At 37.6% G+C, this 24196-nt stretch overlaps 2 protein-coding genes across 7 annotated transcripts in view; one reads left to right on the top strand and one right to left on the bottom strand.

The window, feature by feature from the left end:
• Positions 1–7096, bottom strand: part of USP33 (ubiquitin specific peptidase 33) — a 42151-nt gene extending 35055 nt beyond the window's left edge. For all 4 annotated transcript variants that reach the window (XR_008467898.1, XM_054210540.1, XM_054210541.1 and 1 more), the window contains exons 1-2: positions 6961–7096; positions 916–1027 (exon numbers count right to left, since the gene is read on the bottom strand). Coding sequence is in view for 3 of the 4 variants with exons in the window: in XM_054210540.1 (XP_054066515.1) it covers positions 916–996 (81 nt within the window). In the remaining variant the exon portion in view is untranslated. The remainder of the gene's footprint in view (positions 1–915; positions 1028–6960) is intronic.
• Positions 7097–7322: 226 nt separating this feature from the next.
• MIGA1 (mitoguardin 1) overlaps positions 7323–24196 on the top strand; it is a 41874-nt gene continuing 25000 nt past the window's right edge. Inside the window, exons 1-8 of one of the 3 annotated variants that reach the window (XM_054210544.1) lie at positions 7323–7505; positions 8406–8576; positions 11169–11346; positions 11836–11972; positions 12228–12354; positions 12810–12946; positions 13551–13674; positions 18066–18107. In XM_054210544.1, coding sequence (XP_054066519.1) covers positions 8478–8576; positions 11169–11346; positions 11836–11972; positions 12228–12354; positions 12810–12946; positions 13551–13674; positions 18066–18107 — 844 coding nt within the window. In that variant the 5' untranslated portion in view covers positions 7323–7505; positions 8406–8477. The remainder of the gene's footprint in view (positions 7506–8405; positions 8577–11168; positions 11347–11835; positions 11973–12227; positions 12355–12809; positions 12947–13550; positions 13675–18065; positions 18108–24196) is intronic. The other 2 variants (XM_054210542.1, XM_054210543.1) reach the window with 2 other exon arrangements.

Genomic DNA, 24196 nt, shown 5'->3' with positions numbered 1-24196 from the left:
TGATTTGCTTCATATAATCTTAAGATCAGTATATTTTTCTAGTAAAACCTTGGATCTCTCTGAGATTTCATCTTAACCCAAAAACTGTTCTTCTAAATAAAGCATAAACATATACCACATCACATTATTACAAAAATCCTCAAAATCGGTCTTTCCTATCAATTTAACATAAAAAGAACTGAAAGCGATAGAACTTGTAATAACTGAATATTCCGATTTGCAGAGAGTCAACACTACCTGCAAAAGTTTACAAAAAAAAAAAAAAATGTAACCCTGGAGAAATGCTATACCCCTCAGCAGCAAATTAACGGTTGCACTTTTCGAATACAGAAATTTAGCACCATGGACAGAAAAGGTTTGGCTTTTCATCACCTCCCAGACACTACAGTGGGTTACAAGATCTTTCTGTGTTCCATTTGCTAATACCAGCTGGTCACCGAGCGTTTAGATAGGGACAGTTCCTCAAACTGTGGCTCCTCCATCAAAAAGTGAACTGCTGGTTAAGAAAAACTTAAACATGGATTTCTTTGTTATAGTTTCTACTTGAAGTCAGGTCAGTCGTGCTATATTACATTAAGATTCCAAATAACGAACTGCTACAATGGCAATGTCTGAAATTGAAGTTCATCTTGGTGTTAGGCTAACTCTTTTAGCTAATATTTCCATTAAAACACCACTTGCTTTGGAAGACATTGCTGGGAAAGTGTTAAGTACAAAAAAAAAAAGTTTTTCAGTTTTATCAAGTCCATAATTCTTCCTGTACTTCATTTAAACCTTACTATTCTGGTACAGAAGATTTTACCCATGCTTAACGCTTAAACACATCTTATAAGTAATAATACATGACAAGATATGTAGCTGAAATAAGTGATCAGAGTTACTGTGATAGGAAGAAAGTAAGCTGCTACAACTCACATGAGATTTCTGTATCAATTCCTCTTTTGTTATCTCTCCAACTGATTCCAAATGCGGGCAATTGCTGCCGGGCGATGACATTTTAGAAGTTGTATTTTCTGAGATCCTGTAGCTGGAATTTTCAAGACCAGGGAATCAATTGTCAACAGAAGTAAGAATAAGTAAAACCCAGTTCCTTACAGTAAGCAGCAATATTAGAGGTCTAATATGCAACATACACATAACTTTAAAAAGAATATGCCTTTCTAAAGTAAGTCAGTATAAATAACTTTATTAACAGTAAGAGAATCCAATAGTCCAAATTAGACACAGCTGACTTCTAAAACAAGATCCTCTGACTTTTAGGGCATAAACTAACAGAAACCTGAGTGGAGCAGAGCTGTTTCATGAATTATTTAACTTCCTTGTCTCTACCATGGCACCCCAAAGACATAAAAAAGACAGTTTTCAAGCCTACCCAGAACTAATGGTGGCTTTGACTGTATATTCTGGAAGGGGATCTTATGCAACACTGCTGAAGTATGTTGAAACTGTAAAGGCTAAAATGCAAGAGCACATGACTTGTCTGTCAAAGGAGACAGAAACTTTATCTTGGTTTTATTTATTTACAAAGACACATTCTAGATTCAGGCATATTATATAACAAAAGCAAACTGAAACTTGTAATTCACATGTAGCACTGAACACTCAGTGAGCTTTTCTCTTGTTTGAGTTCTCTCTGTCCATCCAAGGTCTCTGGTGCAGACACAGAAACTTATCAGAAATACAGAATGTTAAATACAATCACTTTGTCATTATTATTTTGACAGTTGCACAGAAAGCTATGATGTTTCACAGAAAGAAAATTAAAAAACGAACTCAGAAAGGTTCTTTTTATATAAATACTCCAATTGACTCATGCAGATAAGAACCATCTAAGAACTTTGTTCCAGTTTTGTCACCTAAACAATTACTATTGATGGCTCAATCTCTCTAAAACCCAAGAAATCTTAAACTTTCTTTGCCCAATTATTATCAGTCCAATCTAGCATTACTTTATCAAAACTTTGGAGTAAAACTCCATTCTAACTCAGTGATACGCACTCCTTGATTGACAGTGGCAGCCTTTATCATTGTTATCAACATCTCTTTCCACTTTGCATGTTTGCTTTGGCAGCTTTAGGTCTGTTCCTTCCATTATACGACCAATTGCTCCTTTGAATATTAAGTAACCTAGAGCTTTGACAGCATGGGGGGAAAACAAACCTTGCCTAGTGGGCATCTCTGCACTTCCTAGTAAACTTTCAGTTTGTCATCTTTGACTTGGTCTTTATTTCCATTGCCTTGCAACAACATCCCTTTGAAAAAAAAGAGCCATTTCAATTCCCTTTGATTATCTAAGCTTTTTTTTTATGTGTGTCTGTATGTGTATAAATAATCTATATTATTTCTACAAACATTCCTTTACAAATAATATTATTAAAGTATTAGTAGTAGTACATAAATAATATATAATACTTTATATAATTTATTATATATACTCATGTATATACCTGCATATACGTACTTACACATATTTATTTACATATAAACAATTATTTATATATAAATAATATATATATAATAAGTGTCTTGTATAATGTGTATATATACTGAAGTATGTGTATCTTTTAGCCTTTTTGAATGTCACATTAACAGCTTTTCAATAAAATATTTAAGAACTTATCTCACAAGACTGGAAATACAACAGGAAATTAATAATTCAGGATCTTTGTCAAGATGAGTCTAAATTCTCTTCCTGGACCAATACTATGACATTTAAAAAGCGCTACTCTCAAACACAAGCTGCAGCTGGAGAAATATTTCCTCAGTTCAGAGTCTGTTTGTAATTTATGCGCAGTATTGCTAAAAGACACTTCAAATATGACAACGCTACTTTTTCAGGCCAAACCTCCTCATTTCAGTCATATTAGCAATTCTGCTTTGAACTGTAAAGTTCCTTTTCAGAACAGAAATGGAAACATGAATGTATGTTTCATCTTGCACATTTTGCAAGGTCTGTTAAAACGTTAAAAATGAACAAGTCAGCTTCAAATAAAGCCCTGACAACCTTAAAAAAAATTCAGTGTGAATTAATGCTGATTTAACACAAATGCTTTAGAAAGACCGATATAATGAGATTAGTAAAGCTTTGGGCTTAATTTTTTTTATAGAAGCAGCTCTCTGAATGCATTATTTCAAGTAATACAAAGCAATGAATGAAGCGGAGACTTCACCTCACACTACCAGATTTGAATTTAATAGCTACTTTTCACACACGGAACTGCACAAATCCAAACCCGCAGTCCTGAACAAAGCCAAATCCAGGAGTTCTGCTTATGCCAGATTCTGTTTCTTGATACAGTCTGCATCTCTCTCCTCATAATAATCATTAGAAAGACCAAAGCATGTCGAAGCTCATGTCCTTATGGATGTGGTCCCTATTCCTGTCGATATGGAGAGCATCCCTTGCAGAAGTCTAGTTAATGTTACAGATGCTTTACATGTTGTTATACGGGAAAAGCTGAATGACCTTTCTTTCATCTTTTGTTGACAAAATTTTTACGCACCTTCTTCCATCCTGTAGCAACCATGATAATGCACTGTACTGATATAACCTTGGTAGCTTAATATACCGGTAACACATTTTGTAAAATTTTATATTAAAGTCTAAAACTGTAAAATTAATTTCAAAACCATGATTCATCTCTCCAAGTCCTAGCAAGCCCAGGGTAGCCCCTCCCTCGCTCACTGCCCTTCCTCCATTTCACCACTTCCTACTCTATCTGAAAAAATTGCTTATCTTCCTCTACTGATGTATCTCATTATCACATCTTTTTCACAAGCTTCTACATTGTGTTGACCTCATTCAAATGTCACTTCTCATTTCCAGTAGTTAAAAAAAAAAACATAATAAAAATCTATGTTTGTAGTTTTCTCTTGCACTCCATTTCATACTCCTGTTCTGAAGTTGGAGTATATCTCCACTTTGTGCCTCCAGTGATATGTGATAGTACTGGGAAGGTGCCTAAATATCTTACATGAACAGCTCTACTGGGTCAGATAAAAGGTGCAGTATCCTCTTTCCACTACTGACCAAAAGATGACAGCCAGAGAAGAACAAAAATATTACAAGAATGTATAGCTTCCCTGAATCCTTTCCAGCATTTCATCTTCCTGAACCAAAAGTTTATATGTTAGAAAGACAGAGAAAGGCTCTGGAAAAGATCTGTATCAGTAATGTCAGCCCTCCTCAGGTTGAAGAACTCTAAAAAATTGTTATCAAGACATGAATGCTTAGACACCAATCACGTGACCGTGGTAACAAGACTATTTCTGTCACCTTTCACCCTTCAGAAGTATTCCATAGTTTCACAGGAAGCTTAGAAAAAACACAAGCCGAAAACCACGGACCTAAACATGAGACACGAGAAGCATCTTCATCTCACTATTAGGTTAAGAATGAAGTAAAACTTAACTGGGAATAGAACTCAAGTTTTCACACTAACTGTTCATGATCATATTCATGCAATATGATCTTCTCATCAACGTTTATTGCAATATAAGCTTCTCATCAAATGCTTCCCATATATTTGGGAGAGAATTCTGCAGTCTCTCCCTTCTTCCCCCCAGCTCTCTCCAATGTTTCCACTGGAAGGTTTGTTTCAGTCCACCTGTGTCAATGTATCACACTACATCATTCAACTAATTGACTAATTTAATGTTCAAAGGAACGACTTATTAACAAATTTTTGTTTAGCGCATGCATAGCAAGTCATACTTCAAAGAAAAACCAAAAGCCTGTAAAACTTATCTTGATTTCCAGGCTTTTTTGTTCCTGTTTATTCTTTGCATTCACTAAGAAAAAAACGTTTGCTCATGTGAGCCATTAGAGAAATGTGAACCATAACTTAAAGCATCAAGACCAGCAACCTATTTATTATTCAGCAGAATTCCACGGCATCACAGATTTGTGTGGTGCCTACCATGGAAGAACTATCACACACGCAGAAGAATCCCATCAAACACTAAGAGAATTCAACTGATCTTGAAAATGATCTTAGGCTTATGCATCGAGACTAATAGGTCCTGAAGAAACATAACAGATCTTAAATTCTCTCAAAAAATTTCTGAATTAAAGTTAATGTTTTCATCTGCCTGGTTATACTAGTTAACACTTCAACAGATGTTTAAATAAACAAATATGTACCTTTATTCCATTGATGTCCCTAAATATGGAGCCATTTTATCAGACCATTTTACAGGGTTCAGTTACGGAATGCTGATAGAAGATTTTAAGAGTAAAAGGATTATTCTGAAAACAGCAATTACCTGAAGCAGTAATTATATCTTCATTGTAGACTTTTATTATTTTGCCAGTACAGCTCTGAACAACAGCACATCAAACTAGTAAACTCTAAGTTCAGGCTTCTTATCTGCACTCACAGTTACTTTACTAGTGTACTGGAACAATTGCATTTAACATTCATTTTCATTTTACAGCAACAAAATAAAAGTGACACAGGGATGCAATTTTGTAACTGAACATTTAATTACTTCGAATACTAAATAGATCTGAAACTTCAGTAATTACTTGTCATACAGATATTCTTTCCACTGCAGAAGAAACCCACCAGCATTCACTCCAAACTCCACAAGCCCATTGAAGATACAGCCTTAGCCATATGTATTCAGATTTTTTAAGATGCACATTTTTTTATCAATTCTCTAAAGAACTGTGTTGCTCTTTAAAAACTTCATTGGATTCTTTGACAATTATTACAGAAATTACTTCAGCACAACAACGTACATGAATAATATTGTTACCGACCTTGAGAATAGTCTTCTCATATTAAAAAATAGGGAAGATTAATCTTAATTTCACACACTAAATTCCTTTATATTCTGTTAATCAGCAGGTGATTTTGATTTTCATCTCCCATCCCTCCCTACTTCTACCTTTTTAAATCCATCAACTCCAAACACGAGCATCCTGTTTTCTTGAAAAAATGACACCACCAGTACTAACTTTGGTAGAAAACTTACTTTATCTACTTAGAATAAAACCTGGTATTTTCCCAGTAAATTACAAAAGTATACTCAGTAAGGTGATGAAAGATACCTGGTCCTTCTCTTCAGGCACCAAGAATTATCCATTCAAGCGTAACACAATTTTTTAAGTCACTTCCATTAGATTTTTTTTTTTCGCTGTCATGAAGCGTTGTTTCCAAAGAGAAATGACATTTAAAAAAACGCTTAAGGGTATATCCTCTTACAGGGTTCGCCATTTTTCATTTTTATGTTGCCTTTTAAGGTATACAGCCCGTCCATTCATTCCTTTCTTCCACCGCCCTAAATCCTAACTCTGAAGCCCATTAGATGACCTTTCTGTTTCTAAGAGGATTTTCCCAACTCCGCCTTTGCCCGAGTCTACAGTGATTTTCCACTAGGTGCTACACCAGACTTTTTTTTTTCCTCCAGTCTATTTCATCCCTCGTACGCGGTCATCTACGCGTGCAGATACCTCAGGGAACGAACAGTAATTTATAGGTAAATTATTCGGTTTTAGGAATTGCATCGTACCCACAACCCCATCCCCGTATGGCTTCAACTTTAGCGGATATCTGTGGCCGTCGACACGCTTGTGGCCGGCGTTTGTGGCGGCTCTTCGGCCGCCTCCAGCAGGCGGGGAGGCGGGCGACCCTCCCCACCCGCCGCCCTGACCCGGGGCGGGCGGCCCAGGCAACCGTCCCGTCGCCCTACGCCCCAGCTCGCCCAGCGGGGGCGACAGGCCGTGCACCACCACCGGGCCCCCACCCAGCCCTCCGGGACCGCAGCTCCCCGCCTGACGAGACGGCTCCTGCCGGCGGCGGCCATCACCGTGCCAACACGCCCGGCGGGCCGGGCCGCCCTGCCCTGGACTTTGAGACCAGTCGGGGACGCCGCCCGCCGCGCTCCTCTCCCCCCCTCACAGACGCCTGACCCGACCCGCTTTTCCCGCCGGCGGCGGGACTTGCCCCCTCTTACCAGAGCAGCCGGGTGGACGCACCGTGCGCGGAGCTAAGCCTAGCCGCAGCTTACACCGATGGCGAACCTCAGCCTCCGGGAGCAGAGGCCCTGCCGGGCGGGCGGGCAACACTCCCGCGCCCGGGACACCACAGTACAGAAGGCCACCGTGGCGGAGAAGGCCGCGGAGAAGGCTCCGCCGGCACCGCCTCACGCAGACGCCCACCGGCTGCGGCGACACCGGTCCGTGGGACGCGCCCCGCACAAAGATGGCGGCGCCGAGCGTCTCCGCCGCTCACGTGAGCGCTGCCCCGCACAAAGATGGCGGCGCCAGGCTCTCACCCCATCTTGCCCGGCTGCCCGCTGAGGAAGGCTGCCCTATGTAAAGATGGCCGACGCGGACTCCTAACGGAGTGGGTCACTCTCACGTGGCGGCGGCAGGGGCTGCCTCCCAGCCGACCTCGGCCGCTTCTCACTGGCCCGGAAGCAGATTCCCCCGCCGGTCTCCTAGCAGCCGCTGCTGTGGGGAGGGAGCCGCCCGCGGTACCTGTCCTGGGGCTCGGCAGGTAACAGAGGGCGACAAACAGTAGGGCTGACGCGCAGCAGGACCTGACCTGGGCCCAGGGAGTGGCGAGGATGGGGGCTGAGCGGGGTGTGGAGCCGGCAGCCCGGCTCTGCCCATCACCCGCCTGAGGCGCCGCAAAGGTTCCGACCGTCACGGCGGGGCTGTGTGCGTGGGGAGGGCTGGGCAGTGCTGGGGGGAAGGTGGGTTCTGCCCCCGAGGCGACCGGGGTTCGCTGCCCTGCTCAGGCCGGCCGGGCCCCTCTCGGTGTCCCGCGGCGGAGAGAGGCTCCTGCCCTGAGGCAGCGCTTGTGGCGGGGGGGAAGGAGGTGGTGGTTAAAGCGGAGCGCTTCCGCGGCCTGCGGGCCCGCGTTTTCCTCTCGCCTCTCTCCCTGACACAGCCCTGGATGTCAGGCGTCGGGGGCTTTGCCCTGTGCTTAGCATCAGAGAGTGAGGGGGACGTCCCTTCCAATGAGGGAGATCACCTCAGGCGATAGCATTTATCCCTCCTCTTGTGTCTGCAACAAAATTGGGGCTGTGAATGAGATAAACTTTTTCTGGCTACCCTCAAATCTTTTAACTCTTTTAGCTGGTGAATATGTTCTTCCAACAGTAGCGGTCTTAGAAACAGGATTGTTGCCACGTATGGTTTAGAGAATATAATAAGTGATAAAAGCAGACTGAGTCCTCTGTAGATCCAGGTCTCTGCACAGAGCAATTGGAAGGAACAGGGCCTAAGCTGAGCCAGCAAATTTGCTGTCTTCTCATTAAGCACGAGTCCTATCTCCGTTCAGAAACATCAATCAAACAAGTCATATACCTGTTATGTAAGGGGCTTGAGCTTGCAGAAGAAAGGTGTCCTGGGCTTCTATTGCATAATTTAGTATGTGTCCTTCGTTTGACAGAGTATTCCAGAGACCATCTGTGACTGTTTTCAAGATAGTTCCACTTAATGAGGTTATGGGAGAGAAGGAGCCATGTCAGAAGAAGCTGTTACTGAGACACGATTTTCTCTGAAGACAGTAGCTTTACGGGTATTTCATCTTCCCCTTTCTTGGTATTATTCTCTTAACCAGGTAATATACACATTGTCTAAATATTGTCTCTTCTGATACGCATTTAGAAGTTTAATTGCAATGTTGTATTCTCTCTCCTGAGCTTAACATGAATTAAAGTTGTACAGAATACCTTGATTTTTAGTTTATTTAGAACACTGAACTAAAATAAGAATTTTTTTTGGTCTTTTTTTGCTAATAAACATGTAGTGCATCATCATACATCGGACTGAAGAGATTGCTTTATCTGCAATGTCTGTATGTCTTCATTTTGCAACAGCACAATAATTCTCATGGAATCAAATATCAAAATCTTCAAGTTGTTTTGGTGTAGAATTTTTTAGGTATTTAAATACAACTGTCACTAACTTCTGAATAACAGTACTGAGTGTCGTCTGAAATACTTTCTAGATTGCTGATACAACTCACCAGATTAATCTGGATGGTAACTCGTTAATGTAAATCAAAAATCCTTGTTCTAGTTTTTGCATCACTTCTTCTGTTTAAGTGGCACATGACTAAAACAAGGTAGTGATTCTTGAAAAACAGGCTGTTTTTTAAACCAGTTCAGTTCTTTTTGCTGATTTTGTTCATTTGTTTTAGTTACAGAAAGATCATCTTAGAAGAAAATCTAAGGCTTTATTAATCACAATTTTTCCTTTTACAAATGTCCCTGGAGTGCTTTATTTTGATTTTTTTCATTGATATTATAGGTTAGTTTTCGCTATAGCAACATGGATAGCAGTCAGTCAAATCTGGGCAAAGAGTACATTATGATCTTAGTTTTCAGGTTGTCAAAAGCTGTAAGTATTGTGAAGCTGATACTCCTTGTCTGCAGGGATTCATAAGATTTGTCCCTAGAGCACCTTCGTGTCAAAGACAGGGAGGAGGAGCTGTAATTGTGTTGCAGAGATTCAGAGAAGGGAGGCGTTGTTTGCCTATAACTACGTATGTGAGATAGAGTGAAATACATCAGAATTACTTGAGAAAATATTAAGGCTTCAGTTGTATCCCTCAGAGAATAAATTTCTTGAAGAGTGAGCCATATTCTGGTGCCATAATACACAGGAGGAAAAAAAAGAGTCTCTAATTGGCTGTACAAAATATGGTAAAATAGATTTTTTTCCATTCTGCGTATGCTGAATCATTGACAAGGATAACTAAAAGGAAAAAGAAAGTTTATAATTAGGAATGCCAATAATTATTTATTTTTTAAGATAGGTATTAGCAGATCCTAAGAAAGTTCTGCTTTTAAAACCCATGTCATGAATATGACTGTATTTTATTTTTACTCAATTAAATGCTTGTAAGCAAAAGCTATGTCATTTTTCATATTTGTATATAAATGCTTTTCAAAGTTTTATTGCATATAAAACCAGAATGGGATATTCTCAGTCTTACCTGCATCAGATTATTTTCACCGTTTTTCTGTATTTAGAATACTTTAAAATTTTCACGGCAAGATCACTGATTTCTTTTTTCCGTTGCAGTGTATTCGTATCGTTTTTAAATACCGCGTGCGAGTTCATTATGTGCAACTGCTAACTTTCTTCTTAGAGACTTTCATTTCACTGTTAATTTATTTATGATGATGTTTGTAGGCACAGACAAATTTTAAAAAATCCACTTACAGTTCTTTGAAACTTTAGTTCTAGCATTTAATTCTGTGAGCTTCGAGGCTTTAACCTCAGTTATTTGATTATTAACTCTTTTCTGTGAAATATAATAGTATTTTGTAAGTATGTGTGCTGTGTTTCGGGGATTTCGTTTTCCTCACAGAGTGCGGTGTTAGGTTTTCAGTCTTGGTCAAGATACAGTACCACTAAGGACAGGGTTCTCAAGTCAAAGATGTTTGACTTGTTGATTGCAAACTCAAGGCAGAGCAAAGCCTTTAATGCTTCTTTAGATTACACAAGTCTGATAGTATTAGCCAACTGCACAGCAACCAGGGACTGCCAGAGTGCGGTGGTACACTGTGTGGCCAGCGCTCTCTCGTATGAGGAAACATGTTTCAGAAACACTATATTAGACCCATGGACTGCAGATCGGGTTTTCTCCCAGCAGTCTGTTTCTCAAGCAGCATAGATTTCCTTAAGATTTTGTGAATGTGGACTCTAGTTCCCAGTTAAATGGCTTCTTCTTCTTTGTATATCTTGTCACTTTGAATTTTATAAACTTTGTTAATGGTTTTTCGTTGCAGTTGCTTGTATATGTGGTTCTTATTTGCCAGCTTAAATGTCTGTAAACCTGTGACTGATCTGTATCCAAAATAAAATGTAAAAACCAAAAAAAGATGGTTTATTTAGAGAAATATGTTTTAATATGTGTTCTTCCCAAATTGAAAAACCATGCAAATGTTAGCTTTTGCATCCTCTGCTCTTACACAGTGCAAGAAAATAGTCCAGTTGTGAAGGCTGAGTTTCTTCTCAGTATTCTTTTGCTGTTAGAGAATTAATTGAAGCCCTGTGTTGTCCTGGCATTAAAAAGAAATTACAAAAAAAATCTCTTATTTCCCTCAGATGAGCTATAGCCTAGGTTGAACACACCAAAAGGAGGAAAGGTGGGAGTGAAGGAGTGTATATTTCCCATAAAGTCATATTCTTTTATTTTCAGATAAAGCTTTCTCCTGGGTTAAAGAAGCTTTTCACGGTAACAGCAGTGAGTGCAATATCTCTTATTTTTCTGGCCCATCACTTTAAAAGAAGACGTGGAAAGAAAAACAAGAAAGTGCCACCATGGGAACCAAGTCATCTAGTATTAGAGTGTACCAAAGCAGCTGCATCAGAAAAAGGTACTTGAAGGAAAACCCAGGGTTTTTTTGTTTTCTTGGAGGGGAGGAAAAGGGGTGTGAGGGGATGGGTGTGTGTAACAGTGTGTAGTAGTAAACCAAACTATTTTCCTTTCATGCCGAGCATTGAATTGTTGAAGTAGAAATTGTGCAAATTTCAAAGTTGAAGTTTTAATCATGAATTTGTATTAATTCTTTTTTTATCAGTAGGGGGTTTGCCATTCTTGTGGACATATCTCAATACTGAGAAAAGCAGTTTTAATTCTTTATAGAACAGGAAAATAATTGTGCTCAAATGTGTGGTTATTATTATAGATATAGGCTATTCCAATTTGTAGTTTCTCATGTAGAACTATAAATTAAAGAATAATAGTTGTTTGCTTCTAAACTGGATTTTATTGAAAAAAGTAAATTTAATTCTTGATAGATCTTACTAGCGAAAGATACAGTGTTTTGAGTTTTCAGCAGATTTAAAATCAGTGTATCTTTTAGGTTCTAGTTGTTCCAGTAGTCGGCAAAACTTGACTCTTTCTCTGAGCTCTGCCAAGGAAAAAGGATCTCAGTCTTGTATCTATGCAAATGGAGGACTTTTCAGTAAATACTCTGGTTCAGTTCAAAGCCTGGCCTCGGTGAGTAAAAGTGTTTTAAGGCTCTTGAATGTCCGTTAACTTGCACCGAATGTGCACCTAATGGTTTCACTGAGCTGAAACAGCTTTCCTGAACAAGCTACGCAGAAGGCTAGAGATGCTGAGAAGGCCATTGTGCTTACTACGTAGTAAAAGCAGTTTCTAGGCAGATAGCATGGATGTAACGTACTTTGCCAGGAATGTAGTTTTAAGGATACTCTGTATAACAGCGCTTCAAAATTTGTTTATTTTTTTAAGGTTCAGAGTGCCACCTCTTGTCACAGTTGTGCTTGTGCCAATTCTAATTCCTGGGATAAAGCAGATGAAGATGATATTAAGCTTGTCAATATTCCAGTGACCACACCCGAAAATTTATATTTGATGGGTAAGTTATAATAAGAATATTCAGCATCTACCGACAATGAATGTAAATAACTTCTTGTTTTCATGGCAAAGTGACACACAATATTATTGTGGTGTTCTTTCACAGTGTCCTGTTGGCACGTGTCTAAGAACGTTTCCATAAAATAACGAAATCTTACTTGATCTAGAGTTAGTTTTTCAAAATACGCATTTTTTTAATCCTATATTTGTAGTAGTAATCCATAAAAATATTTTAAAAAGTAAATAGGAAAACATACATTGAACATTGTGATCATAATGTGAGCTTTTTTATCTTATTAAAAAGACATATATATATATATATATTTCGTTTTTAGACTGGGAATTGCTGTAGCATCTCTGCTATAATCATGCTTATTAGCTACATATTTTCTGGTGACTCTAATATGTGAATGCGTATGGAAGCTGTGTGCATCAGGTATTCCTGATCTCTCCTAGGTATGGAGCTTTTTGAAGAAGCGCTGCGCCGATGGGAGCAGGCATTAACCTTCCGTAACAGGCAAGTTGAAGATGAAGCAAGTTGTGGTTCCATTAAGCTGGGAGCAGGAGACGCAATTGCAGAAGAAAGTGTAGAAGTGAGTATATTCAATCTATAATCTACTGTGTGGAGGAGGGGGAAGGGAGGGAATTAGTGTTATTTATTTTTTGGCAATTGCTGTTACATCAGTGTTTGCTTCTGGATTGTACTATCAAGCTACCAAGCATACTAGTTCTCTGCACAAAATCCCTTGGGTCGTCTGTTTCTTTTATGACTGTGAGAGGATATCTGCTTAGCAAAGATAAAGGTCCTGGGAAAGATGATCAGTTTATGAATACTCACAAATAATGTGCTTAAACTTTATTTGTATTCCTTTGTTCCTATGAACTAAATGCTAAAAATATTTTGAAATAAACACATACTTGTGTGGCTTTCATTATTTCTAGTGCAGTAAACGTCACAGATAATTTTAAAGTATTTTAAAATTTAGATTTTATTACACTAAATAAAATACACGTATGTTTAGAAAAGTGTGTATATTTTGGATGTTGCAGTACTCATCTGACAATGTCCTTGTGTGCTTTGTAGGAAATTAACGTGGCACGGTTTGCTCTTTGAAGGCTTAATATTCTTAGATTTTACAAAAAAATCTTACAGACTGTAAACAAATAGAAAATCTTCTAATGTCTGTCTTCTTGCAGGATATTATTAGTGCTGAATTCATTCATAAGCTTGAATCCCTTCTTCAGAGAGCTTACCGTCTTCAGGAGGAGTTTGAAGCCACCCTTGGGGCCTCTGATCCTGCTTCTCTAGCTAATGATATTGGTGAGTACTCCTATTTTACATTTTTACTGCTCGTAATAATGACTCGGAGGTGGGGGAGAAGTCACTGAAATATCCACTGAACAGAATTATATATATCAGTAAATAAACAGAAAAAATATCACGTTCTTTACATTATTATGTAATGTTGGATGTAGTGCTTGTATTGTATTGTACTTGAGAATTTTCACAATACTTCTTAAGTTTCTAAAGTTTATGTTGACTTGGGTATTTAAATATTTATGCAGTAAGAATATATGACCCTTTTTATAGTGTGGGTGTATTATTAGAGTGTTTCAAAAGAAGTTTTATATGTCTTTTGAACTGTCAAACTGCGTATGCGTGTACTTTTGGTTTTTTTGGTGTGTCCTAACTTTTTACAAAATCCAAAACCAAACCAGAAAGACTTAGTCTGAAATGCTTAGTCTGAATCCCTTACCAAAGCTTTTATCCCTGGTGATTGAAATTTATCACAGTGGCAAAACCCAGGATGTTAAAATGGCAAATATAATGAGTAGTTGCTGCCAGACGTGCTGATTAGGTACAGCTAGTTTGATTATTTTTATTTAAAGAATTGGCTTAAGATTTTAAAGACTGATAGTATTATGCTCTTTCATAATTCATGATCAAGAGTCTGATCTCAAATAACTGTCAGACTTTAAAGGCAGAACGTGTTCTGGGATTAGTTTGAGTCTTGTTTGTTAGGCTTCAGCTCGACTGGCGCAAGGTGGCAGTACTCTCATCTCTTAGCCCTCATGTCATCCTGCAACTACTAAACACAGCCCTGACTAAGGTCGGAATGAAATTTAGGTCAGAGTTGGCTTTCTGACGTGTCTGCGTACACCTGTTAATGTTTTATTTTGGTGTCTGAAACCCTAAGCTCTAAATAAAGTTGCATTGTATATCCATTATTAAATTAGAAGTTTGCTTGTTATTTCTGTCTTCAGGCAAAATTAATGTAATGGTATTCAAAGGACTCGATGTGATGTTCAATGTGTTTAGCTGTTGTTTTGCTTGGTTACCCTGGAAGTATTTTAAATTGATGTTTTATTTTTTTAGATGTGATAACTGAATTCTTGTTTATCAAGAACGTTCTGAGAATTTAATTCCTTTCAAATGTTCTTTGTAGAAATAATTTGTGATCTCTTGAGTAGGTGTCTGTTACTTTATTATGATTATTTTTTTTGTGCTGGCCCAGATGAGTGGGGAAAACAAGTAAAGAAGTGCTTTAGTGAGTAGTGTTTTCACTGTTGAGGATTTGGGGCTTTTTCATCAGTATCTTGAATTTGTGGCTTGAACAGCAAGTAATATATTAAAGAATGCTTCATTTTTTCAGAATGTTTTAGAACACAAACAGAGTAACATCATCTACCTCCAAGCACTGTGGTGCTTGCAAGATTTAATACAGAGGCTTGTTTTTGTTCAATATTTGATATGAAAACATTTCATCACTCAACACTTCTTAGATAATTTACTTTCCTTTAGGATATGACACTGAGTGTAATGTATGAATGTTTGAAGTAGGATGTTTTTGAGATTGACGGTTTTTTGGTAACTTTCCTAGGAGAGACAGAAAAGTACATTTGGGAGAATCCTAGAGGCTCTCTTATGGTCTTATGGATTTATTTCTCCTCCCTGCCCCCCCTTTTTTTTTTTAATTTGTTAATCTAGTGAAACAAAATGAAAACAGACTTTCCTTTACTACCCCAAAATGTACATGTTAACATGTAATACTTATTTTGTTTAACTTCTATTCACAGCTTTGTATTACTCTCTTAGAAATATGCTAGAATAAACATTGATCACTTTTTTTCTTTTGTGTGTGTGCGCACGTGTGTGCATATATTAATAACAACAGGAATGGAAGGGTTCATGAGCCACACGAATAAGCAAGTCCAAGAAAATTATGAAATCTCAATGGCGAAAAGAAAAAAAGATAGTGTAGCATTCTTTACGCTACTAAGAATAAGAATAAAATCCTACTGCAAAATACAAATGACAGTTCTGAACAGAAACAGAAGCGCCTCTGTTCCATAGGAACACTTGTGGCAAAAGAGGCAGCATCTGCTAAATCAGAATCAGTAGTCCTGGACGATTTATACCCAAAACTTCTCGAAGAAGCTAGATGAAGAAAGCACCCTAATCCATTATTTACTATTCATTGACCTTGGGAAGTGGAAAATGTTCCAAATGATTGGGAAATCGCCAATTTAGTTCCAAATCTTAAAAAGAAAAAAAAAAAAAGGCACCCCAAAACTACATCCAAGTTAAGTATCATGCCTGTGGAAGAAGAGTTGCTAATTTGCAGTTCTGTTAGCGCAGGCAAGAGAATAAAAGGTGAAATTGGTGCCAGTTGTTATGGTTTCGTGGTAGGTAATTTTTCTTGGACTGTAGGTTTTTGAGAGATCTGCAATTTGGGGGATTGATATAGCATACATACACTGGATGATAAGAATGAGCTCACTGACATGAACATTTGTTTATACTTCTGTCCACTATTAAGGGAAAGGTTTACTTTCTAGGGAAGACGTTTGGTCAAATGCTGTAATTTTATCAACTATGTAGTTGATGACAATCATTTGTAGAGCTGGAAGTTGATAAAAAAACCTAATCATTTAGGACATTAAAAGCACTGAATGAAAAGGAAAGGTTAGCAATACTGATCTGAATTATCTGTTTAAATGGTTGCAATCTAACAAATTACATTTGGATTCAGGCAAGTATGGATTGTACATCTAGATGAGAGATTTTAAAAGAAAAGTAATAAAAAAAACACTCTTGGAATGCATTAGGAAAATTATGTATCACAGTCAGTGTAATTTCTCAGCACGGTGCTGTAGAAAAAAGACAGTTGCTAATCTCTGGCTGTGTGAAAAGGACAGCATCAGCATAGAGGCAGAGAGATGATCTTGTTTTTGTATGGTTTTAGAATACTGTGTCCAGTTCTGTTGTTCGTATTTCAGAAGATATGGAAATACTAGACAGCTCAGAACAAGCCATAAAAATGATCCATGTTTTGGAAAAACAAGATAATATGTGGTTTAAGTTGCGTATGTCCAGCTCCTTATTGAAGAAAATACTGAGAGGTGACTGACTTGTTCTGAATAGCTACTTACACATGGAAAAGGTATGTGGTGCCGGGGGATTTGTAGACCTTGTTGTTGAAGTCATAACTAGATCCAGTTTCTGATTGTTAAAGTGAAACAAGTTAAGTTCTGAAATAAGTTGCCTCTGAAGCGTGTCAAGGGTATTTCAGTTTTTTAGACAAAAACTTTATTTTAAATGCTATTTTGAGGGATGTTTTTATTCCTCTTTGAGAAGAAGAGATGGACTTGGGGGTTAAATGGTCATTGCGGTCTTCCTGGCATTTAAGCATTTCCCCTTATTATCACTAATTTTTTGTCTTTCATGGGCCTTGGAGTGCAGAAGAAAAAGCCTTAGTTGTCCTTAATAGTTTCATAACACTTCCAGCTTGTCATTAGAATGCTTATAACCAGCTCTTATGCTTCTGAGTTTCAACTGTTGACCCACAATGGTAACCAGAAAGCATTTTGCTTTGTTTTTTCTCTGATGTTCATGATTGTTAGATATGGTTTGTGGATTTTTTTTCTTCAATTTTCACCATCTGAAGCACTTGTGATTAGCCACAGCTGGAGACAGGGCTCTGACAGTTGGACAAATGCTATTAAGTGTTATCAAAAACTTGCTACGTAAATGTCTGACTAGCACTTCTTATTCAGAAACCTTGGGTTATAATGAGCTCCAAATTTGGTCAGCAGGGAAACTTACAAAGGTAAAAATTTCCATCAGTTTCTGGTCTTCAACTTTCTGTAAAATCTTCTGTCAAACTTTGGGGCTTCTGAAACCACTCTCTCCCCTACTTGTCTGCTAGTCATAGATGTTGCTCCTTCCCAAATCCTTTAAATGTTATTCTTCCCAGATCATCATTTCCCTCTACCTAATCAAATTAAGGTCTTAGTGCTGACATTGATCAATCTTACCACAGGCTTGCTTTTCACTTTGTGATCCCACTTACTAGTTGAAGTTGGTTGGCACAATAAACAGTTTGCCAGCCAGCTCTGAGAAACACCCTTCAGGAGGAGACTATGGTAGCATGCTACATGGGAGAGTCGGGAATGAGTTACCTGGAGTACGATAGCCGGTTGCTGCAGCCACTGTCTTTTTGCTGCAGCCACTGTCTTTCGTGATGTGGCCTGAAGTGCTTTTCTTCTGTCTGCTGTGACAGGTGACTTGTCAGAGCAGGCAATCATCACTTGAAGAGGTTGCCTGCTGTAGTCTAATTGCTTTTTGTTTGATTCTTGTGTAAATTAGCACCTCCAAATGTTTGGGGTTTTTTTCCTAGTTATATGTAAATTATATATTTTCTCTTCCAGATATGTCTAAATATTCAACTTTTAGAAGTGCAGAAGATACAGGTATAAATAAATACCTTTTCTCCCTGCCTGTAGAATTCTATTAATAGTAAAAATAATAATAACAAAAAGAACTGCAAATAATAATCTTAAACTCTGTAAGCTATTGTTGAGTTATAAACAACAAATACAGCCCTGGAAAAGACTTGCATTTTAAAGAGATGAAATAATGGAGCGCAATTATGTTCATTGTTTTTTGCATTCTCCACCGGACTTTCAGAATTATCATATAAACCAGCAAGCTAAAATAGGATTTCTATAGCAGAAATATTTCTGAACATTAAATTAAAGCAAGTATATGGGGCTAAACTGCGGTTGTTTCCATGCTGATCCTCTTAGGACTGTGAAACAACATGAGAAGCCCAGAAACAGGCTTTCCTGAGCCAGGCATAAGCTGCACTGAATCAGGAAGGAGGCAATTGGCAAAAAACTGTGAAACAAAATATTCATCTTGTTATTTCTGAGTGGTGAATGTGAGGGTGTAGAGGGTTAAAAGCTTCCAATACTTTCTGTAGTCTGTCCTTGAAGAAAGTTCTCTTTTTTTCTTTTTTTCTTTTTAGATCTTTTCTAGCAGACTGAAATGTTAATCAAGCTAACTTGAGAGGAATGCAAAGAGTTAGGAGAGAAACAATAGCTTTACTTACAAGCAGAATTGCAGGTCAGAGGGTAAAATTCTCAAATTGTAGGGCTCCTTGTCAGTCCTGAATTCCTAATACTTCATATTATTATTTTGATTTCTACCGTAAAAAGGAATGCTGGCACTCAAACTAATAGTGACTCATGTACACTGGCCCTTAAACTTTTTGATAATAATATTAAAACCTATGCATTGGTTACACTTTTATTTTAAAAATACTTACTTTTTATTTCATATTAATTATACAATTTAAAATAAATTAATTGCTTGAGCTAGTGCACTAAAATATCTCTCACAAAGGTCTGTGGTGTTGGATGGTTTTGTTGGAAGGTTTGTCTGCTTCTTTTTTTAATTTTCTTCTCACACTCAAAGTTATGCCTGGCATTTTGGAGAGAATAAGCACAGCCTTTAACCTAGTGACAGAACTCTTTGGAGAACATATTTACATATTATAAACCTTTTCTCCAACTGCTCTTAAAACAAAAAAAAAAATCTTTGCATAATCATTGAAGCTGTTGAAAGCTCATTTTTTATATATCTTATTAACCCAGACTTCACTGATGTTTTACTGTCCATGGATGAATATCTAGGGCCTATATTTTCCTTCCTGACTCCGAAATGCTAATGGAAAAATTTTAGATTCAGAGTATTATATTTTATTTGGTTATGGACAAGAAACATTTCTGTTTATAATTCTTATGCTCCAGTGAGGAGGTGAGCAATTTGTAGTAATTTACTTAGGTGTGCTCTAGTAGTACATACTATAAAATAACTTCAAAGTACCATAACTTTTCATGGTAGCTTGAAAACTTTTTGCTTGCTTTGTCTTTGCTTTATCTCCTTGAAGATAAATTTACTTTAAATGATTTCTTTGTTTCTTGTAGAAGGACAAAACCTTTTTCTAGTGGCTGAAACCGATTTGAAATCGAAACGAAAGAAAACAATAGCTTTTCCTTTTTTAAGTGTGGAAGTATATTCATCCCAATAAATGCTTATATAAAGGAAAGAAAACAGTATTACTAAGTCTGAGGAAAAGCCCAGAAAAGTTATTCCAGTCCTATTTTAAAAAAAAATTAATGTATATTTTGAACATAATTTGGCTATCACAGTTTGTGGAAATTACTGCTGAAGCTTAATGCGTTTTACTGTGAGGTCTCTTGTAATTGCAACTTATTGCTGCAGCTCCTTCTTTCTGACTCACAGTAGTTACTCAAAGGGCAGATGTTTGAATTGGGTACCATGTCTTCTACTAGCAATAATATTTAAGCCTTTCCTTTGAAGGCACATTTGTCCAATATTAATAATGCTTCCTTTCTAAATCACCTTCAGCAAAATTCTTTACCGGAAGGCACCTAAGCACAATGTTGAATAGCAGAGTAAGATTGGTGGTTACAAGTTCAACTTGAAACTGTAAACAAAAACATTTCTGCAAATGTTGTGTCTATGAAAAGATTATAATGCTTGGCTTTCTCAGTGATACTCATAATTTTGGCAATACTATACTAAAACCACAAAATAGCTTTGCATGGGCCTGCAGTGAAGTTACTGGTACTGAAAAAGATTAGTATTTGATAATCTGTATCTTTATGTTGGTATTTGGTAACCTGGAGCCTGTGTTTGTGTTTATCTTAAAAGCTGAAGCTTAGATGCCATTTCATTGCATGGTGAAACAGATGAGCAGTGCCTTTTCAGCAGTGGCTCAAGATAATTTATTTTACTGTACACTGAACCAGTTTTGGAGAACACAAAGTCACTTATTGTATGTTAGCTTAGGAGGTACGATAGGTAGAAATTCCTGAAAACGCTTTCAGTGAGATCAGAGTCTGTTTCTGCTGTTTGAGGACCCTTGTTACCATTTGCCCAACGGCTTTGCTCTTAGATCCAACCGTGCAGGCTATTTATACACCTTGCTGCCTTTCCTTAAATGGCATCCCTGAAACCTGTCTTCTTTCTGTCCACACCAAAACTCTTGTTTAAGCCCTTGTCTCTCTCACTTCTTGGCTCCTGTCATGTTCTTGTGTCTTGCCTTGTCCATTTAAAACTTGCTTTTCTCTCATGGACTTAACTGTTGTTTATAAAAATCACCTTTGCTCATTTTTCTGACCAGATTATTCCTTTCCCTTAGGCTGTCTCTCACCCTCAGGAGCTTCTCTTCAAATTAAATACAAGCTATTCTTCCTTTTAGGTATGAAGGCTGCTTGTAATAGAGCAACAATCCACTTACCTGATTTAATTTCCCAAACTTTGTTCAGTTAGCTGTTCCTGTGCTTCCCTGCTCAGTTCTTCTAACACAAATCCCATCTGCTGTTTCTCAACTGTTTCTGCTCATTCCTTACAACATGTGAGCAGCTGTCGTCCTCTTTCCCCACATCTCTTCCCGGTTCCACATAGTTACGTGCGCAACCTCTAATTACTTTCTCTTTTTCCTTTCTTCTCTGCCCGTCAGTTTTAAATCCCTGATAAAAAGGGGAAAATATAATGAAGCTGTTCCACATTTTTACATGAGTAAGGAACGATGTACAGCAGTTTATGCAGTTAGTGCCTCACAATACTATTCAAGTATGACTCGTTAATGCACACTGTGTTTATCACTTACCCCACAACTGCAAACACACATGACTACTTTAAAAGCATATTTTTTGAGCATTCCTTTTGCATCTTTTTTGTTGGCTGCTCTAGCGTTTAGTTTTAGTCAACAGCTTCTACATGTTTTTTTTTTTTAAACCTCTTAGAAAAGTACCCATATTTACCTTCTTTTTGTGTAAAGAAAATTGATCATTTTCCCACACGTCAGGGCTTGATTTAATAACCACTGCCTTCATTTTGAACACTTTTGAAAAATGAAGTATGGAATAAGTGGAAACAGCCTTCCAAAGGCATGAAGTTGCTTTTTTTTTTTCCCCTCTCCTTTTGTATGTTCTTGTGGTATTTTCTTAACAAGTTATAGTTTACAAATTCTTTTTCTTAGGAAAACGGATGTATATACATTTAACTTCTATGTGTTTATATAGCTTGTGAGTATAAATGTTTCAGAGGCAGGAAAAAATCATACCAGACAGATGGCAAGTAGTGAGGGTGGAATAAGTGTTTATTTTTCTGGCTGGAGTATTGCAGTATGAGGTTATATAAACTGATGATCAAGAACATGTTTTGGTCCATAGGGCTAACTCCTGTTTTAGAAGTTCTACTAAAACAATTTATTCTTGTATTAAAGTCTGTTTTTAAGAGAGGCTTGTCTGAAACATTCTTGGGCAAAATGAAGGAAGGAGAGCCAGAATGGGGTGGGGGAGATACAGACAGTGATGGTTTAGAGTTTGAGAAGGCTTCAAAGGAAATCAGCTCTCTTAGCTTGGTAGATTAATCTTGAAAGTGCAGAAACAACATTTTGAGCTTTTCTAATTGCTTTTGAGCACAATATCAAAATGGAATATCGATAGAATTGTATAAAATCAGCAAATGTAGCTCTCTGCACTATAGTTGCTTTATTAATTCAAAACTATTGGGACTAAAATAGATAAACTTCTGTCTGCAATTCATTTTCAACAGCTTAAAATTAAAAAAAAAGCTAACAACTTTTCTTAACTGATGTGTCTACTATGTTTAAATTTTGCTGCTGTTTAAGTCAAAGGCTCTGACTCATCAGTCTGACATAAATTGTTTTAGCGTATCCACATGGCACAGTCTTCAACAACTTCCGTTTACTGGGCTTGTTATTTAGCACTAGCCATACCCCATCACTACAGCAATACATGTTTATTTACCAGGTATATAGTTTGTGGGGCTTTTTTCAAATGTTTACCCTATTGCTGGGAGGCTCAAGTAGCTTGTGTAAGCATTTCACTCCTAAAGGCCTTTTTATATCTTACAATTCTCTTAAACTTTTGTTTCGGCTTGAAATGTTTCAATGTTGAACCTGTACATGGGAGTAAATCCATTTTCGTCGAGAGTTATAGCAAAAGGTTCTGTGAACAATAAAAACACAGAGAGTAAAATTTATCATTTACGTGTTATTTTTCTCTCATGCATGTATTTATGCTGCAAAAAATTAACTGGGTTTGAGATGTGTTTTATTTCTCTTTTGATTGCTCAAGCTTAACTTTTTTTTTTTTAATAAATTACTGTGAATTCTCTAATTCTGTATGGGATATCTGGTCTGTGCACTATGTCCCACCTTACCTAATAATCCTGTTTGTAGCGAAGTGCTGTAGTGTAGCTGATTCAAGAGCACATGTCGATCACACCAGCCTTTATTTTCTCTACTGCTATTTAAAGCTGCCCTTGTTCTACATGCAGATATGCTGCAAGTATTTAAAGGTAAACATATACATATTTCCAGATAGCCTAAATTATGTACATTATTTATTATTCAAGTGTTGTTTTATTTTACTTTAATTTACCATCGATATCTTATGTATTGACTATATATTTAACTACATCTGTTTGTATAGCTGCTAATCAGTGTCAGGCTGTCTTCCAGGGTCAGGTTGCACTAATCGTTACTTGCATTATAATTCAAGTATTAATGTGTTGTTACTAATGTATTTAGCAACCTTATAGTGTTATTAATTTGTTTTTTAATTTAAGTTGGGTAACTGATGTTATTTAGTAAACTAAAGATCCAGAGGAAGAACTCTTCATTCAGTACAACATTTTAAGGATTCTTATCTCATTCTTTCCTACTCTGGGGCAAGTGGAATGCAAGCAGGCCCCAATCAGTAGGGCACTTAAGATATTCTTTAGGTCTTATTGTTTAAAGTTAAGTATCTGTCTTGCTAATTTAGGTTCTTAAACTGTATGCTCTGTGTGTGCAGCTGGGTTTGCAGAAGCTAGTCACATCGCCAAGCCGTTTGACTGGAGTCTGCAGAATTCTGTAAAACAGATCTGCCCTGAAATTCAAATAAAGACTGGGATTATTATGTTGTACCTGCAGAGTTTGCCTGTCTCAAATATGCTAGAGTCTCCGTTCTGAGTACAGAATCCAAATGCTAGTCCGAATCAAATATATATATTTGATATCTTCTGATGTTTATTTCACTGAGGATCACCAGTAATATAGTTGGTTCTGTCTTTCTATCTTTCTATTAATTCCGGGATAGAAAAGTATCAGTCTTTCTTTTCTGATACTGTCTTCGTACACGTAAGTGGAATTACCACCTGCTAGGTAGTATATTTTTCTTTTAATGGAAGAGCAACAGTTGCTGGGTTTTCTTGTCCTTTTTCATCACTGCCTGTGCTACTATCTGCTCTTCCATGAAATGATGCTTGGTGGGAAAGCCAAGAAGGTGGCAGTGCAAAGAGCAGTGCACTTGTGTAAACATGTTGCTTTAAGTATTCACTGCTTTCAGTAGATTTACAAAGGTGTAGTAGAACAGAGACCAAAGGGATAAATTCACTTACTTTTGAGACTCCTCTCTCAAGTCTGGTGAGAAGACTTTTCTACTTACCCTGCTTATGG

This window comes from Rissa tridactyla, chromosome 8 (assembly GCF_028500815.1).
Source record: "Rissa tridactyla isolate bRisTri1 chromosome 8, bRisTri1.patW.cur.20221130, whole genome shotgun sequence".
NCBI lineage: Eukaryota > Metazoa > Chordata > Aves > Charadriiformes > Laridae > Rissa > Rissa tridactyla.
Note: the sequence above shows the minus strand (reverse complement) of the source record. Positions and strands in the feature narration are given on the sequence as shown.